The sequence below is a fragment of the Budorcas taxicolor genome, chromosome 15, assembly GCF_023091745.1.
Source record: "Budorcas taxicolor isolate Tak-1 chromosome 15, Takin1.1, whole genome shotgun sequence".
Lineage (NCBI taxonomy): Eukaryota > Metazoa > Chordata > Mammalia > Artiodactyla > Bovidae > Budorcas > Budorcas taxicolor.
Window position 1 is genome coordinate 60,321,597 of NC_068924.1, and position 19,721 is coordinate 60,341,317.

A 19,721-nucleotide genomic window follows, 5' to 3' on the forward strand; every position below is an offset into this window, starting at 1 on the left:
GGTTCTCATAGTCCAAAAGATGAGCCTAATTTAATGAAACAGAACATAGTGGTAAATATGTAAATAGTGAGTTTTCTCATGTTCACAGAAAAAGTCTAAATAATTAGTAAATCAGATGCTTACTATAAAGAATATGTGCTAATAGGTTTCCACCAAATATTCCCACCAAATTATTCCTGGGACTTCAAATAATTCTTCCCAGTCAAAATTCATCCCTATACGGATTTATTCCTGTAGATGAATCTCCGTATCTCTTTTCAATTTCTTATGGCCCCAATGCATAACTGCTTCATACAGAGATTGGCTAGAAAACTGATTTACACCTGAAATGGAACTAGAAATAAAAGATTCAAAGTATTCTTGAACTTGGCATACTAAGGCCTTAAAAAAATGCTGTGCTGCATGATTTCCTTTGATAGATACTTCTCCTTTTTATGTTTTATTAAAAACAGAATTCTAATGTCCCATACCCTGGAAGTTATTTAAAATAATATGTAGCTTTGTGAATACAAAGTTGCAAAATAGGCAGATGGATGACAGATGATTTTTTTTTCTGAGATAATGTTAAGATATGAAGAGAATAGCTAAAGGTCTTTAAAAAGGTTGATCTCTGGGGGCTGAGAGCATCAAAACATTGTTTTGACTAATAAGACATCATGAAAATACACTGTGGACATCAAGGAGGGAATCGTATAACATCCAGACATCATTCTGGGAAAGCACTTGTTTTCTTCTCACTTCAATTCCATTGCCACTGTACTCATTTTAAGTACAGTCAATCATAGGCTTATTATATAGGCTTCCAGAGTACTCCAAAACTGACCCCAAGTTTCCGGCTCTAGCAAAGCGATAGATGATGCATTTCTTCAAACATCCAATCATGTTTAGACATTCTCCTAATCTTTCTCCGAACTTTTACTGCTTTCCATTCTTAATGTTATTGTCTCAATTATGTCTTACGGCCTATTTATTAACTGGGCTTCCTGCCTCTGGCCTCTCCTATTCCAATCATCCTTTATTAAACTATCCTTGATTAGCCTATATTAGTATCAGGGTGATCTCTTAAAAATAAGTCTGATAATGTTACTCCAGGACTTCCCTGGTGGTCCAGTGGTTAGAACTCTGTGCTTCCACTGCAGGGGCATGGGTTCAATCCCTGGTTGGGGAATTAAGATTCTGCAAGCCATGTAGTGTGGCCAAAATAAAGTCACTCCCCTGCTTGAGACATACAAGGAATTCAACCCTGATTACCTTTTCACTTTTATCTCTTTCTGCTAGTCATCCCTCCCCACTGTATGACCCAGATGTAGGAACTTATTTTTCACAGCTGCCCAAAGCACAGGGCTGCACTCTCCCTTCTAGAACCTAAATATGCTACTTGCTTGGATAAGGATCTTATCCAAGCTCCCACTTAACCTTTAGAACTTCAACTTTTACCTCTCAAGTCTGGAGTAATCCTATCCACCTCAGTGTAGATTAATATCCTGTTACACCATTTGTAATTCCTTGTCTGCTCCTCCCACTTGACTACAAATTCTTAAAGCTGTATTGTTCAACATGGTAGCCACTAGTAACATATGTGACCATTTAATCTTACAAATTACATAAAACTAAAAATTTATTTCCTCAGACACACTAACCACATTTCCTATACTCAACAGCCGCATGAACCTAGAGGCTACCACAATGGACAGTGCAGATATAAATTATTCCATTTTTGCAGGAAGTTCTATTGGACAGCCAGCAGGCAGGGACCTACCTACTTTAACATGGTGGAGACCCTCAAGTAAATGTTCAGTAATGTTTGGAATTAATAGAATTAGTGAATTCATGAATAAATAATAGGAAAATTGTGAAGTTATTGTCGGCAAGTGTGCCCACCCCTGTAGCCTCTAAAGGCCTTTTGCTGAAGTCTTCTCTCCATCCTCCCAAGTCCAGTGGTTTCCCCTGCTCCTGAGGCACAGTCTCATTAAAGACGACGCCTGGTGCTGGGATTGTTTTGGGGTTAGGTCTATTTGCAGTTAGGGTCAGAAGTCCCTATCAGTCTATGTCCCCAGACCTACTCTGACTTTCTTTACATAAGGGAAGTCAAATTTCAAGCCTCTTCTGATGACAGAAGGTTTCTCTAATCCTTCCTGATTTAGAGATTTAAACACACAATGTACAGGAAGTAGATCAGAATCTTGAGTTACAATCTTAGAATTCTAAATTACTCACCCTATAGTTTTAAGTACTTGTTTCCCTTCCCTGTTGGCTCTGTATGTGTATTAATAGTAGGGATGTAAACCAGCTATGCCAAACTAAGCAATTCTTATGAAAATTCCAATCCAGGAGGAAAGTACATTCAGATATCTAGGTGAGCAGTATCATGGCTTGTAATGTCAGTATCTTCCAGCTAATCTACTATCATCAACTGTTTTATAACATGCATACTTGCTTTTAAATCTGTAATTCCTCTTTTCCATTCTTATTTTAGGTAAAGACTGGTAGAGTGAGAATGTTTTTATAGATTAAGTGGGTCATAGAAACCTGTAAGATTTTAATTACCCAAAGTGGTAAGAGAAGAAATTTCATTCAGTTATTTATTTCAGAAGACATTTGACTATATTCCACCTGGTCAACGGCAGCTTTCCAGAAGCCACTCAGAACACATTCTCTTTACTACTATCAGAGTGCAAGTCTGCCTAGATGCTTACGTTGAACAGTAGCATTACAATTTCATTCTTAGTAATTTTTCACAATTACTTTTAAGCAGCCTAAGTGTATACAGGTCTCATATAACATGTAGGTAAAACTACATGTAATACGGCATTTTACTGAATTGCATAAATGCCTCCCCAGAATTCCACCAATGGCACTGACTTTCCAATTCTGAGTGGTTAAAATATTTTCAGGTGAGCAAAACATGCTAGTTTCAAGAACAGTTGCTACTATTTCAACAGAAATGTTGATTTTCACAAATACATATACATATTCAAACACATATTAAGATAAAATACAGTTCTATAAAATATTATTTATAAACTACATATTATCGTTAAGCTAAGATCAAAATATTCTGAAAATGTTCAGGGAACACATCAGAAAATGCTTAAGTACTGAGGGCCTCAAAGATGATTCTTTAGTGTTAACATCAGAAGAAAAACACCTCAGAATTGTAAACACTAAGTCAAATTTATCTTCAGAGTTGTGTTAGCTATAGGATGAAAAAGTCACGTCATCTCCGCAGTGAACTTCACTTAGCAAAAAAGTAAACAAATTTCCTCTGCATCAGCTGCAATCAAGGCATTAGCAGTATGCCATGACTGATTACCCTGGGAGCCGTTGCTGAGAAATGGATGTGAAGCACAGGTTTTTATCACTATAGTCTGCAAAAAGCAAGTCCCTTGTTTAGATATCCTAGTTGTAATAAGTGACATTATTAGGTAGTTCTTCTATTTAAATGACATAGGATTCAGTGTATCAGCAGCTTATAATAAATAAGCCCTTTCAATCTGAGGAGTCCTCTCCCTATAAAGAAGTACTTTTGCTGTTTATAATACAAGTAGCAATAGAAGACCATATGGTTGTGACTTTTAGCTAAAGTAAATGACATTTAAACAAACAGAAAAACAGCATTAGGGTATTCGAAGATTTGGACTATAACCTAAATACACAGGACACACTGGGAGTTATCAGTGTTTATAAAGTGCCCATTTTCTAATGTGTTGTCCAATTAGATTATTTTTCAGCTTGCAATTTTATATAAATACTGAGAAGTATACAGTAAAACAGCTTTTTACCAGCATCTTATCCCATTTCAAAGTTTTCTTTTTAAGAACACTATAGACCAGAGCATCCTTAGAACATTTAATCAGTTCTTTTTGAAATGTAAAACTCTTTCTTACATTTCTGCCAATAACAAGGTTATAAAGGTATAAAATGTTATAAATTGTTACAAAATGTTATAAGTAAGTTACAATAAAGTATACTGTTACTAACATACTCTATAATACAAAAAGAAAAATGTAAGAAATATGTAGGGCAAGAGCAAAGTAGCCAAGACGGCATGGTCAGGCGCTCTTGCCCCACATTTTGTAAATAAAGATTTTGTAACAGTTGAGATCACTGATAGCATTGTGCATGCTCATCACGAGGTACTCAGTAGTCCACAGGCTACTGCTGGTGTGTAAGCATGTATATATAAGCTTCACCTGGAACACCCTGGTGGACTATGTTATGGTTATGTTTTGGCTGGTGCTATGGCTGCTGTGTCAGCCAGGAGAGAATAAACGTGTCTGCAATTCCTATGGCTCTTCCAGTCTTCTTCCAGGCTCTTAGCTCCCTCCTCGCCTACCCTGGGTTTAAGGAACAGTGCGCAAAGTGATACAGAGTGAGACAACTGGCGTAGTTGGCAGGATCAGCAGACAAAATACTGCATTTCTCATCCACCTACTCTACTGTGGTAACAAACCAGGATTTGATGAACATTTCACCTTTTGTGTATGACACTGGAATCCATGTTATCGAGAACCAAAAAGCTTTACATAACTTGAAATTTGATAGGTCAAAAATAAAAGTAAAAGAAAAACTTCTAGTAAGTACAGATGTTTTCTTTAACAGTAGCAGAAGATTGCCATGTTTTAACTACAGGAAAATACTGAAGTCTCCATAATCATATTTCTACTACCATGCTCCTTTCCAATACAGAGCGGCCACTATGGCTGAAAAACTGAAATTCAATAAATAGAGTTTTAATTATTTGAAAGATTTAGAAAAAAAGATTCTTCATTTTATAATAACCAACCACTGGAAAGCAGTTAACACTTAAAGGAAAGTTTACCAACATCCAGTAATAACTTATCCATCCTTAAGCTGCCAACCAATAAAAGGATCAAAAGAACAAAGTATCTGCAGAATAGTTAAATATGTCCAAAAGCACATCATTTCTACTGAAATGTAGAAAACTCTCTTTACCACACCACTTAATTAGTGGGTACTACATGTTGCAAAGGCAACTTTAGCCTTCATAGTAACAAAACTGCCATACCATTTCTGGGAAATTATATCTTCCCTCAAAATGAGAGTAAGGTAGTAAGTTCACGGTACCTCAGGTTCCACCATTCCTTTAGAAGAGCCAGACAAGACCAAATTCAGAGTACTCCAAACTATGTTGTTCAGAGGTAGGTGAATTTTTAGTCTGCTCTAATAAAAGGGCTAAAATCTATCAAAGAGAAGTCACTTACGGAAATAAACATTTAATCAGCACAATGCTATCCTGGCACAAAGTAACAGGGGCATGCCAGTATTTTCTACAACTTTCACCTGCAATTATGCAAGATGGTCAAGTAGCCCTACCATGGAAGTAGGTGGAGTTTTCAAGTATTCTATGAAGACTAGGATGCACACAGATTGGCCAGTTCAGTATTAGCATACAGTATGCTGAAGTACAGGAACATCAATATCACTGAAATAGAACATCATGCACTTTACTCCAGAGCAAGTCTGCACGAGAAACCAGAAGAAACTGAGTAGAACAGAAACTAAAAGAAAACGCCATCAGACTCTAGTTATATGGACATTTGTCTAAACTTCAGGCATTTTTAAAGTATCTACCAGATGCCAAATAAAAGATTAGGAGTTGGGAAATTAACTGAGATGAAAACAAATCCCTACCATTAAGAATCTTATATTCTAGAGCAAGGGTCAGCAAATTTTTCTGTAAAACACCGGACAGTGAAGAGCCCAAGCTTTGCAGGCCACAGTCTCTGTTATAACTCAATTCTGCTGTTTTAGTGAGAGTCCCAGACCATACATAAATGAATGAGTGGGCCTGTGTTCCAATAAATCTTTAAATACAAGAAAAAGGAGCATGAAGGGTGTGGGTCTTCTAGGCTATCAAAAGGACCATGGCTTTTATTATGAGATGGGAAGCTACTGGGCTCTTGGGGCAGAAGAGTCTAACATTATTTCTATTAAAAAGCATCATTATTAAAAAAGGATGATTTCAGCTACTATGTGAAGAGTCAGTTCAGTTCAGTCGCTCAGTCGTGTCAGATTCTTTGCGGCTCCATGAATCGCAGCACGCCAGCCCTCCCTGTCCATCACCAACTCCTGGAGTTCACTCAGACACGTCCATCGAGTCAGTGATGCCATCCAGCCATCTCATCCTGGGTCGTCCCCTTCTCCTCCGGCCTCCAATCCCTCCCAGCATCAGAGTCTTTTCCAATGAGTTAACTCTTCGCATGAGGTGGCCAAAGTACTGGAGTTTCACCTTCAGCATCATTCCCTCCAAAGAAATCCCAGGGCTGGTCTCCTTCAGAATGGACTGGTTGGATCTCCGTGCAGTCCAAGGGACTCTCAAGAGTCTTCTCCAACACCACAGTTCAAAAGCATCAATTCTTTGGTGCTCAGCCTTCTTCACAGTCCAACTCTCACATCCATACATGACCACAGGAAAAACCATAGCCTTGACTAGATGGACCTTAGTCGGCAAAGTAATGTCTCTGCTTTTGAATATGCTATCTAGGTTGGTCATCACTTTTCTTCCAAGGAGTAAGCGTCTTTTAATTTCATGGCTGCAGTCACCATCTGCAGTGATTTTGGAGCCCCCAAAAATAAAGTCTGACACTGTTTCCCCATCTATTTCCCATGAAGTGATGGGACCAGATGCCATGATCTTCGTTTTCTGACTGTTGAGCTTTAAGCCAACTTTTTCACTCTCTACTTTCACTTTCATCAAGAGGCTTTTTAGTTTGGAAAAGTTGGGAAAGATAAAAGCAGAGAGAGAAGATCAGAAGTTATTACAAGAAAACAAGTGTAAGATAAATTTGTCTTGGACCAGGATGCAGCGGTGATAGTGGCAATGTGTGGTCGAATTCTATTTACAAGATATCAGTTCAGTTCAGCTCAGTCACTCAGTCATGTTCAATTCTTTGCAACCCCATGGACTAAAGCATGCCAGGCTTCCATGTCCATCACCAACTCCTGGAGCTTGCTCAAACTCATGTCCATCGAGTTCGGTGATGCCATCCTCTGTCATCCCCTTTTCCTCCTGCCTTCAATCTTTCCCAGCATCAGGGTCTTTTCCAGTGAGTCAGTTCTTCCCATCAGGTGGCCAAACTATTGGAGTTTCATCTTCAGCATCAGTCCTTTCCATGAATATTCAGGACTGATTGCCTTTAGGATTGACTGGTTTGATCTCTCTGCAGACCAAGGGACTCTCAAGAGTTTTTTACAACACCACAGTTCAGAAGCACCAATTCTTTGGTCCTCAGCTTTCTTTATGATCGGTCCAACTCTCACATCTATACATGACCACTGGAAACACCACAGCCTTGACTAGATGGACCTCTGTTGGCAAAGTAATGGCTCTGCTTTTTAATATGCTGTCCAGGTTGGTCATAGCTTTTCTTCCAAGGAGCAAGTGTCTTTTAATTTCAAGGCTGCAGTCACCATCTGCAGTGATTTTGGAGCCACGAAAATAAAGTCTTTCACTGTTTCCATTGTTTCCCCATCTATTTGCCATGAAGTGATGGGACCAGATATCATTTTGAATGTTAAGTTTTAAGCCAGCTTTTCACTCTCCTCTTTCACTTTCATCAAGAGGCTCTTTAGTTCTTCTTTGCTTTCTGCCATAAGGGTGGTGCCATCTGCATATCTGAGGTTATTGATATTTTCCCCGGCAATCCTGATTCCAGCTTGTGCTTCATCCAGCCCGGCATTTTGCATTAGGTACTCTGCATAAAAGTTAAGTAAGCAGGTTGACAATATACAGCCTTGACATACTCCTTTCCTAATTTCAAACTAAGATATAATCATCATGATTTACTAATAGATTGGATGAGAGGGTGAAAGAGGAAGAGAGGCAAGGATGATTCCAAGGTTTATGATTTGAGTGAGCAGAAGAATGGAGTCGCCTTTCAGTGATTGGGAATATGTGAGGGAGGATCCAGTTGTGGAAGGAAAATCAGGAGTTTAGCTTTGGACGTACTAAGTTCAAGAGGAAAATATTAGACAGACTATTAGATACATGATTCTGGACTTCAGGAAAAAATTTGTGGTTGATATAAATTTAGAACTTAAATTAGACAGTATTTAAAACTTTAGGACAGGATTAGGTCACCTTATGTGTGCGTATATAAACAAAATAAGTTTAAAATACAAACCCTTAGTTACTCCAATATTTGGAGGAATCAACAAAGGACACTCGCAAGAAGCAGAAAAAGGAGAAAACCTAAAGACAGTGGTATTCCTCAAACTAAGTGAAACCAGGCCTGAAGAACAACTACTTTAAATACTAACAGTAGGTCAAGTGGAAGGAGGACTGAAAGTTGACCACTGGATCAACAACAGAACATTCCTGAGAACCGCTCCAGTGAATTCTCAGGGATCAAAGTCTAAGTGGAATGCATTCAAAAGAGAATATAAAGCTCACAGGGGAGTTGGTAAGTACGCACAACTCTTTCCTAAAGCAGGACATGGTGCCCAAAAGGCCTGTTTGTTTGGATAGGAGGTTTTATAGCATGATTGTTTGCTGATACGAACCTACTATATTTCAAAATGCCTAACTGTAACACAGTTACACTATGAATTAAAATCACAGCTTTGAACTATCACACAATGCTATCCTGAGAAAGAGTATAAAGTGTTTTTCTTTGTTTCTTTATTAGCTTTATAACAAAATTTTACCATATTTCCCCGAGTCTTGGCCCTATATTCCTTAGGGGAGTGGAGTCTATGTTAAATCACCCGCTGTGCTGATCAAGAGAAGAATGCTAGTTCATTTAATGTATTTCCTACCTGCTAAATGCTTCTTCCAATTAAATTATTTTTGGCAAATTAGTGGCTTCTAGCAGCTAACTGAGGAATTCCTATAGTATAGAAAGGCAAGTTATTCAAGATGTTTGAGCTGAGTAAAATTTGTTTCTTTTGAGAGTCACAAATTAAGCTCATTTTCTAGTACCAGTGCTCAGCCGATAACTCAAGGGAAAAAATTACTAGCCTCAATATCAGGAAAAAAAGCAAAACCATCACAGTAACACCTTGATAGGGACTGCTTAGTTTCCAAATGCTTACTGTAAAAAATAAATCATCTTTATTGCTTGCCATATGGACTTTTGGAACTCTGGAATGAATAAAACAGCTTCACATCACTTAACTGCTTATGTTCTTTTTCGCCAACTTAAAAACAATATGCTAATTCTTTCATACGCTAAACTCTATATTCTAGGTTCCAAATGAAAATTTTGGTGTTTTGCTTTCTGAAGCACCTACTTAAAAGAATGTTGTTGTTGTTTTTGCCTGAAATTCAAAACATATTTAATATACATCATCCTTATTATGCAGCTCAATCAAGATCTGAATAGCTTTGTCTTCATAACTTATAAACAACAAATATTTTTCTGAAAGGGTGCACAGATATGGGAAAGAAACCCCTTTCATAAAATACAGCACCAGTCTGCTTCTGAGATAGCTGGAAAAGGGAACACTCTAGAGGGGCAGATTGCAAACAGTTTGGATATCGCTTCAGAGTGCTCCAAACTTGGATGACTTTTTGTTATAAATCACCTTGATTAATGGAACACATCTGCTAAAGTAGTTCAATAATAGCTATACAATAATCATGGTTTAAAAAACTCAGCCTAGAATAACTGGTGGGGGTGGGAAGCCTTCAAAAATCACTGTCTTGTCTTTAGAACTAATACTAGCCCTGATAAGAAATAGCTGCCTTTCTTTTTAAAAATGTTTAAGACAAATACATTGTAAGGGAAGTACAATTTGAGGAGATAGGAGCAAAAATAAGAATAGTAACTGGAGGATACTTTGGGAGAAGTAGTACTGGCATAGTAAAAAATACAAATTTTTCAATAGAGCCAGACTATCTGTGTTTGAATTCCAACTGTTTCTCTTACTGTTTGAAATTGAGCAATTTATTTAACCTCCCTGTTGTTCAGTTTTCTTGTCTGTTAAATGCTACTACTAACTACCTTTGCTGGGTTACTGTCATGATGATTAAATAAACTAATCCTTGAAAGAGTTTCAACACTTAAGCCTGTACTTATTCGGTACGAAGTAAACACAGGGTAAGTGTTGACCAAAATTATCACAATTGTTTGTACATTTATAACATACACACCAAAGTGAATGGAATACATCTGGAACAAAACAGCAGTGCCCCCTAACTTATCCTCTCATCAAACATAAAAATCCAAAGGATGTTTCCCTTGAAAAGAATATTTATACATATATTAAAAAATACATCTTATAGTCCCCTGGTTATTTTTTCTGATTACTTAGCAGAGATTTTATCTAAATCCTTTCATCCTAACATTCCTCTTCTAATAATTTCAGAAGAAAACAACAACAGCGGTGTGCACACTGTACAAAGTACAATTGCACACAAGTACCCAGAAATTTATATGTTTTGTTATCATTTATATGTTTTGTCATTTGTCTGTTGATAATTCTTGCCTCAGATGCTGGGAAAGATTGAAGGCAGGAGGAGAAGGGGATGACAGAGGATAAGATGGTTGGATGGCATCACTGACTCGATGGACACGAGTCTAAGCAAGCTTCAGGAGTTGGTGATGGACAGGGAAGCCTGGCATGCTGCAGTCCATGGCATTGTGAAGCGTTGGACGGGACTGAGCGACTGAACTGAGCTGAATTTTGTCCTCAAGTATATGCTTGTTGCTAAAGCAACTTAGAAGTGACTAGACTGCCTCATGAAATGATAACAGTCATGTGATCGTGAAATAACTATGTAAATAACTAACATACTTGAAAAACAAAAGGATCAGTATCCATGATGAAGACCACAGAAAAATACTGATATGTTACCTGATACTACATTCTCAACTTTAACATTAGAATCACCATTAGCTATTGATTCCTATGATGTTTAGCACTGTAGTAATAAACATCAAAAGTGTACTAAACATTTGCACAGCTGAACCACAGTCTATTAAGGAAGGTAAATAAATAATAGATTGATTATTTAATAGTCTATTGATCAAACTTACTTAATAGGGCAACAGAGGCTATTACAGGTAAAAACAAATTTACAATGATGAAGACAATTCAACTCCTAATTATATGTTTACATTGGGGATGAAGATAAAGTTACTTAATAGATATAACAGTTCTATTAATAAAATGATAGTGACACAGAAAATTTAAACGAAAGTAGAAAATAAATTTATAATTAGAGGAAGAACAGCACAGCTGAGTGAACAGAAGGCCCTCCTTGCCCCGCCCCAGCCAGCTGCCAGTTCTGTCTTGGCAGTCATGTGGCTGGTGAAGGGGCTGACACACTCCGGGCTCTTCGCTCTTCCACTCCACTGCATCTGCTCTTTTTTCCTAACTCAGTTGGTAGGTTGACTACACCAAAGATGTGCAGCATATCTATTCTGAATATTTAAATAGGATTAAAAAAAAAAACTAAACTATAAGACTACATTTCATTTTACCACATTTTTCATTAACAAGCCAGTGGAAAAACTAAGCCAGAATTCCAGACTGCATTCAGTTGTCACATCTCCTTCGTCTCCTCCAATCTATGACAATCCCTGACTTTCCTTTTTTAAAGACTTTGACATTTTTGAAGAGTATTGGTCAGTTATGTTGCAGGATGACCCTCAATTATGGTTTGTCTGTTGTTTTCTCATGATTAGATTGAGGCTATAACTTCTTGTTACAAGAATACCACAAAAGTGATGTGCTCTTCTCAGTGCTTCAACTCAGGGCTACATGATGTTGACATGTCGTATTACTGGTGAAGTTAACCTTGATCACTCAGTTAAGGTAGTGTCTGACAGGTTTCTCCTCCACAAAGTTACTATTTCTCCCTTTGGAAAAATACCCTGGGAGAGATACTATGAGACTATGCAAACCTACTATTTTCCTTCAAATCTTTGCCCAATATTTTGACACCACTGGTGAATCCTGCCTTCAACAACTAATACTGAGATGTTTGTACGGGGCTTTAAAAGGAAATAAAATATATAAATTATGACGGTCATGTTGTTTGTGATACAAATATAACACTTACATATTCTTGTTCTACTGAATGCATCATTTTAACTTATATTCAAACATGAATAAAAGTTATTTTCATTTGTCAGTGTGTTCAGTTAATGTTAATCAACTGTGACACCAATGAATAACATAATTGAAATGTTACTTACATAACTATGGTTTTTAAAGAAACCTGCTGGACTACTGGTGAGAATTTTGTCTCCTTCCAAACCAATTACTCTTTTACAAATACTTGATTTTGGATCACTCGGGCTTTTTGCAACCACAATGTCACCTCTGAGGGGAAAAAGTCAAAGAAAGTCAGTGTTATTATTAAACATAAACACATGCATGGCACTGCTACAATACTTTTATAAAGCAACTTAAAGCCATACCCTTTATCCTCTCACATACTAACCCTCCCATACATTTACCAGCTTTGAGAACCTCGAGACTAACTTTATGGGTCAGAATCCAAAAATAAGAGTGATGGAAAAACTATTAGAAGATTCTAAAATTTCTGACAATTCCACGAGAATTACCTTCTTGCACTGTACTTAGTCTGTTACTTCTGTGTCTAAATTTTTAGAACCAAAACTATAAAAAAGCAATTCATGTAAATATCACCAGACTAACCAAGCAAATTTTACTGCCCTGCCTGTAACACTGACTGACTCTACAGCATATATAAAGGTAGAGACATCACCTATGTTTCCCTAGAGCTTAAAAAACCGAGCAATCGCAGCATGTAAATTATATAAATCTAGATAGTTCACAGTACAGTCAAAAAGACTTATATGTGAAGAAAAATTATCAGAAGACTTAGCCAGAAAAAATACTAAAAATACTAAAAAATCCAAACATATGATACAAAAAATAAACTGGCATATCACACATATAAAACCAATATGGATAGGCTTACATATGGAAGAGATGATTCATGGAATAAGTAACAATTTGCATATATTAGAAGACTAAGTAAGATACTTAAAATTGGAAAGGAAGGAGACAAATATAGGACTAATGTCCCAACCAAAAAGAATACAAAACTTTCTGCATGAAATGACATTAAATTAATTCTGTTGCTCACACTTGAAAGGATTTAATATATTTATTTATTGTCTGTACCAGGTTCTTAAAATAATTTGATGCTGCTTATGATAAAAGATGCATATATCAAAATCAAAAGTCATAAAAATAAAAGATGATGGTTAAATCAGAAACCTAGTTATTGCTATATGTAAGTATTGAGTCTGAAACTTTTTGGTAGTCAAGTTAAAAAAGAAATTATGATTATTATCTGCCAATCATTAACTAATAAAATAAGGTTTAGTTTGAAAAGTATGACAAAATTTTTCTTAACAACTAAATCAAAGAGGAAAAGATATGTATGTAAGGAAAGTAAAGATAGCATCTTTATCAGAAATTTTACAGAAATTACAACAGTATTCAGAATAGTCATTTCTTCAGGCTATTCTTAATAAGAGCTGAATGCTATTAAAACACTAAACTCTATAAGTTGGAGCGCAATATAAGGCTTACACTTGTTTGAAAACGGGATAGAGCATCTCTTTCCAATCAATTGGAACTATGGCAGCAGAACTGTTCAGATGAAGAAATTTGCAAATACTATAACATATGTAACATACTATAAAGTTGACTATGGCTAGCTTTAGGGAGAGAAATGTTCTCCGTGGGAGTCTTACTCAGCTTAAGTTTGTTAACAAAATAATCAATATGACCCTTAAAACACACAGCACTTGAATGGCAACATAAAAGATCATAATTTAGTCAGTTTTTTTTATAGAAAGCATTATTGCTGTAGACTGTACTTCCAGTGGTCTAACCAGATATTATAGGCACAGAACTTAGATCAAAAAAGATCACCGAGAATTCTCAACTCTTTCAAATAGCATTTTAAAATAAACTTCACAGAACTAAGATTCAAAATTTCCTATATCATTTATAATTATCCTTATTATTCTAATAGATTATAAGCTTTTGAGATGAAAGATCAACCTCTTACTCAACCTAACATTCTCTATAGGGTAGAGTACATCTCATAAATGAGGTGCTCACTGACTGTTCAAAGAGTAAGTAGTAATAAGGGATGACTGTCTCAAGCATGAGAGTTCTGTCCACTGGACTGAAAAATCCATGTGTTCTAGATACCAGATATGCAAAATTTTATCTTCCCTAAATGGATGGCTATTCTGTCTTTAGAAACAGACAGCTAACAAGAGTTTCTCTTGTCAGGTGTCAGAGATTCCCCTGAACTCTCAGAGTTCCGTGCTGCAGATTAATGAAAAAAATATTCAGTATAGTAATATTTTTAAAGTAGAGTTACCAACTGACTACTTTGGTTGTAAAAGTTACTTTAGTATGTCTCACATAAATGCCAAATTTTGAGCTCTCTTTCCAGCTAATGGGTTCCCTGAATGAACAGAATACAAAATGCAACTCAAAAAAATCTTATTTACTACATATAGTTATTTATATTACCCATCTGACTCCAAAGAGTATCCCCTCCAAAAAAGACAATATTGAAGTATTCATTCAGAAACCATTTAGCCAATGAATTCAGCTTCTTGTTAAGGATGCTTAAAGACTGAATCATGTGATTAGCATGGAAAACAGATGCTTGTCTTTACGTTGTAGTGAACCTAGGTCTCCAGTTAATCCAAAAACTGTAATAAGTTATTTTGATATAAGGTAAAAAGAAAAGGAAGCTAGAATATAACCTGTTATATAAACTTTATTTTATATCTATCAATTAGGCATCCTGAAGTTGTTGAGGATAAAAGATCTGAAGAATTACCTAAGGCCCAGGCTAGACCATAATGCTTGAGGAAGAGAGAGTTTCTATCTACAGAATCTAAGATGGTGGAAGATCAGTAAATGCAAAGAACAGGTTTACAGTGTTCTTGATGATTCTCCAGTAATGTGGAACACACAACAGGAAAGGCCAATAAGGAAGGAGGAACGCCTAAACCTACTTATGCCATAAGATAAATAACAGCTCAAGTGAGTAAAATTTATATTTTCTGAAGATGATATGTAATACAGATTTATTTTTTAAGAATTGTGAAAAACTAATGGACCCCAAATTTTAAGGACTCAAAGAGGTTCCCTTTAGTAATTAAATTAAATGATTAATACTTAACATCAATTCAGAAGGAATAACACTCCAGGAGTTAAGTAGAATAAATAATATCTTAAGGATTGGAAACACCATTTAGAACAGGATTTTAAAAGATTTAGCGGTGAATAATCTTTGCCGAGGAATTTTGTAACTTAATATAATTAATCAGAAAACTCATAATAGATAGGATTCTTGGCTCCCAGCTATATACACTGCTATATAGTCTAAAAGTCATCAACTGCTCATCACAGACTACAGAGTATAAGACAATCACCAATAGAAATGCAGGATTATATTGAAAATTAAAAAATCAAATCACTAACATTTGAATATGTAACTGGCTCCTAAGTCTCTAGTTCAAACGATCCAAGAGCCTGCATGTTTTGAGAGACTATTAAAATTTCTCACAGTGAGAGAAAAAATTTGAGTCAAAATTTCATCCAGTTGGTCATTAATTTGGTTATTTACAGAAGAGTTTTCGAAGCTAACGTTAAGAAACTGCAGAAAAGACAGAATATATGTGTGTGTTTTCACCATGAATTTAATATATTTGTGACAGAAATTTACCTTTGGATACCATAAAAATGTCGACTAAGATTTTCTGCAAAGACAATATCTGAATTTTGAATTGTAGGCTCCATTGATGGTCCAGAACACTGAAAGAGAGGTAATTTTTAAACTTAACTTGAAAACTTTTTAAAATATAAATATCTGATCAGGCTTAAAAGAAAATCAGGCAAATGCTCTTTAAACTTGGAGGATGACTTATAATAAGCTGGTAGCTCCGAGAGAAGGTCAACTCTATAGAGAAGCCAGCAAATCTGGAAACACAGGCAAAATATATTTAAAATGGTTTATTAATATTATATTATAAAAGATGAATAACACTACCTCTGGTTCCAAATTTTGGCCATCTTGTAACATTTAAGTGCTCTGAGGGCAGTGACTTTGTCTCTTAAGTTCCCAATTGCTAACCAAGATCAAGAACAGTGCTTAGCATAAAGTTGATACTCAACACATACTTGTTGAATTACTGAACAATAACTTGTTGAACAATTAACGATTTTTTTCTTCTTGCTATGGCCAAATATCATCCAGAAGCTCATGATAGTAATTTAGCAAGTGGTATCATACTATTTTCAACTAACTGGTATCTTTCATTCTCTTCAAGAGAATAGTTTATTCATTTTTGGGGGCTGCAACTTACATTTTCTACTGAAAAGTATTGGCATAATGAGATGCACTTTAAAAACTTTCATATTAGTGTGTTTTAAAACAATAAACTATATATACCTCAAAACAGGTATGAGGTACATAGGAACAGGGAGTTGGTGATGCACAGGGAAGCCTGGCGTGCTGCAGTCCATGTGGTTGCCAAGAGTTGGACATGACTGAGTGACTGAACTGAACTTATAACTCAAAACTGTTGTATATTATCATTGTAATCTAAAAAACCTAAATACAACAGTCTTCATTCAATTCAGGTGTATGTAAATAAAACTTTTTACTCAAAACCTCCTACTCAGGCAGAAAAAAAGACCACAATGAAAGTTTTTTGCTATCTCTGTAGTCTACTGGAAGCACAGTATAGATTAATAAAAAAAATCAAAGGGGAATTTCAGTTAGATATATTTATTTGCCTAAATATAGTTATTAGAATTATTCCAACTTGAGACTATACAACTATAAATCTCTTTAGGGTAAACCTGTAAACATAGCAACATCAATAGCAAAACTCACTAACTGAACAATCAACCAATTTATTATTTCATTTATATGACAAAAGGTGAGTATTGTCATGGTTGGTAGATTTATGATGCAATATTAAGAAAATACACTGGGAAAAGGACAGCCTTAACATTTAAATTTTGACACAAGGCAGAATAAATCATTTGTTTTAATAACAGTTATTGACACTCTTCACAGTAGTTGAAAAGTAGGATTTTTGAAAATCAGAGAAATATGTGCTGAAATTCCAAGTCTACTTGGAATTGTGGGACCTGTAGAAAGTTACTTGAGCTTTCTGAGCCTCAGCTTCCTCATGTACACAGTATTAGCAGATTTCTAGTAAGTAGTTCAGGGGCCTTCTGGCGGCTCAGTGGTGAACAATTCACTTGCAAAGCAGGAGATGCAGACTAAGTCCCTGGGTCGGGAAGATCCTCTGAACAAGGAAATGGCAACTCACTCTAGTATTCCTGCCTGGGAAATCCCATGGATGGAGGAGCCTGGTGGGCTACAGTCCACGGGGTCGCAAAAGAGTTGAACACAGCTTAGCTACTAAACAACAACAACAGGTATCTCACAGAGTGTAAGAGATTAAATGAGTTAATAAACATAAAATATCTAACACATCCTGGAACACAGTAAGTAGTATTCAATAATGGTAAAAACTAATATTTCATTAGATTAATAGGGGCTTTTGTGCCCCTGAAAGAAACAATACAGGACCACATTTAAAGTTACAGTTCTTCTGTTTTACATCAGTGCCAATGCAAACAAACACTCTTTCTTCAATTTAAAAAATAACATATTTTATATGATTATTTTCTTGAATGTGAGCACTTACCATGAGAACACCACCAACGTATTCAAAAGCACAATGAGCTATGCAGCCATACTGAATAGTATAACCAACAAGTCGAAAGGTTTTTCCCAGAACACCACGAAGCATAGTTCTACGTAGACTCTGCTACCATTGGCCTGATGGTAAATTTCAAAAAGTTTCATGAACAATACTATTTTAAAACAGTTAAGAGATAACTCTACTGTAAAATATTTCACAATTACCCAAAGTGTAGTAAATGCCTAATATGATTTGTGCAGAAAATCAAAAGTTTACTTTCATTTTTGCTATAAAGATTTTTTTAAAAGGCAAATCATAGCCACTTAATATTCTGATCTACTAAACAGATTATATTCAAATATTACTGTATTTTAAATATAAATTACATAACTAGTACACTCTGAACTTGTCTCTCCCCTTTCATGTCCCAGTTATTTCTTGATATTAAGGCAGATACTTAAGAAAAGATATTAACTCTTTCAAGTATTAATAACAGTTCTTCATACTGTTTCCAGTGATAGAACATCAGTTCTTGTCATAACAGGGCAATAAAGAGAAAAAACTAGAATAAACGTATGAAAAGGCAAGTTTTCAATTACTTCATTTATTAACTTGTGTGATCTTCAATGAATTATTTGATCTCTATGGGCCTTAATAAAATGGAAGTAACAGTATCTCACAGAATGGTTCAAGAATCAAATTCAATTAACATGTCCTAGTGGCTTTGTAAATTGTAGTTACATTCAGTTGTCAGTTATTAATTGCTACTATAACAATGAACTCATGATTATGAAACACCATTAAGAACCATATATTTTTAAAAAGCCATATATACTTGACATACTGATATTCATCTAAAATATTCTTAGTATTTGTCCCTTCTTTTGTATTTACCTGCTACAACTATGTTTCAAGCATTTCTGAACTAATGGCCTAATGCTTAGGCCTGGACTTCTAGGCACTGTTATCAGATTAAATTTACTAAAACACAGCAACAATAATAACATGTAACATTTGCTCAATGAATGGTATATAAGCCAGGCTTTACAAATTAATCTCTGTGAGCTAGATATTATTACTATTATCATTTTATAGATAAGGAACCTAAGAGTAGTCAGCTTACATGCTAAACATCAACAAAACTAGAAACTCAAGAACTTAACCATTATGTTACACTGACTCCCATATTTCTCCCTTGCTCTCATAACCTCTATAGTTTTCTATCACATATTACTCATTTTCACGATTCTTTTCCAAATAGCTTCCTTCCCATCTTCAGATTCCAACCTGATCTTCCTTGATGCTCCTACAGAAACTGACTACTCAACCATACTCCTGTTTACTTAAACTGCCCATCAAACGCTTACTTATGCCAATATCCACACCTGGAATATACCCATCATGATACCCATCATGTATCTAGTTAGTAACTCTTCTCTAAATGCTCTCAATAGGCAAGTTGTTGCTTCTCATTTGGGTTCCTAATGTTCATTTTCAATGATTAAGAATACTGTCTCTAAAGTTGGTCTGTCAAAGCAGATACCACGGCTCCACCACATTTTAGCTGTGTGACGTTCAGGTTATTTTACCTATGTAAATCTCAAGTGCCTTTATCTGTAAAATGGCCTTACTATCACCATCTCAGAGAGTTGTCAGGATTACTTGTAATCAGATATGTAGTTGTGCAGTGAAATAGATCAATAAATGCTAGTTTACTGTGTCATCTGCTTGGCAATTAGCATGCACTATATAACCTCATATAATTAAGTTGCATTTCCAAATGTCTAAGTTTCTGCCTGTCTTATGTTTAAATAGATTTCTTTTTCCTTTTGGATGCACAGTGCAATTTGCAGAATCTTAGTTCCCTGACCAGGGAGTGAGCCCAAGCCCTAAGCAGGGAAAGCACAGAGTCCTAGCCAGTGGACCTCCAGGGAAGTCACAATAATAGAATTATAGAACCCACAGGATAGGACTATTATTTATCAGTGTCTTACTACTTATTAGCGTTTAGTCACCTAT

General features: G+C 35.8%; 1 protein-coding gene across 6 annotated transcripts in view; it reads right to left on the minus strand.

Moving 5' to 3' along the window:
• The window catches only part of IMMP1L (inner mitochondrial membrane peptidase subunit 1), an 87,478-nt gene that overhangs the window by 13,635 nt on the left and 54,122 nt on the right, over nucleotides 1-19,721 (minus strand). For all 6 annotated transcript variants that reach the window (XM_052652514.1, XM_052652512.1, XM_052652509.1 and 3 more), the window contains 3 exons: nucleotides 17,706-17,839; nucleotides 15,707-15,795; nucleotides 12,168-12,294 (listed from right to left, as the gene is read on the minus strand). In XM_052652514.1, coding sequence (XP_052508474.1) covers nucleotides 12,168-12,294; nucleotides 15,707-15,795; nucleotides 17,706-17,810 — 321 coding nt within the window. In that variant the 5' untranslated portion in view covers nucleotides 17,811-17,839. The remainder of the gene's footprint in view (nucleotides 1-12,167; nucleotides 12,295-15,706; nucleotides 15,796-17,705; nucleotides 17,840-19,721) is intronic.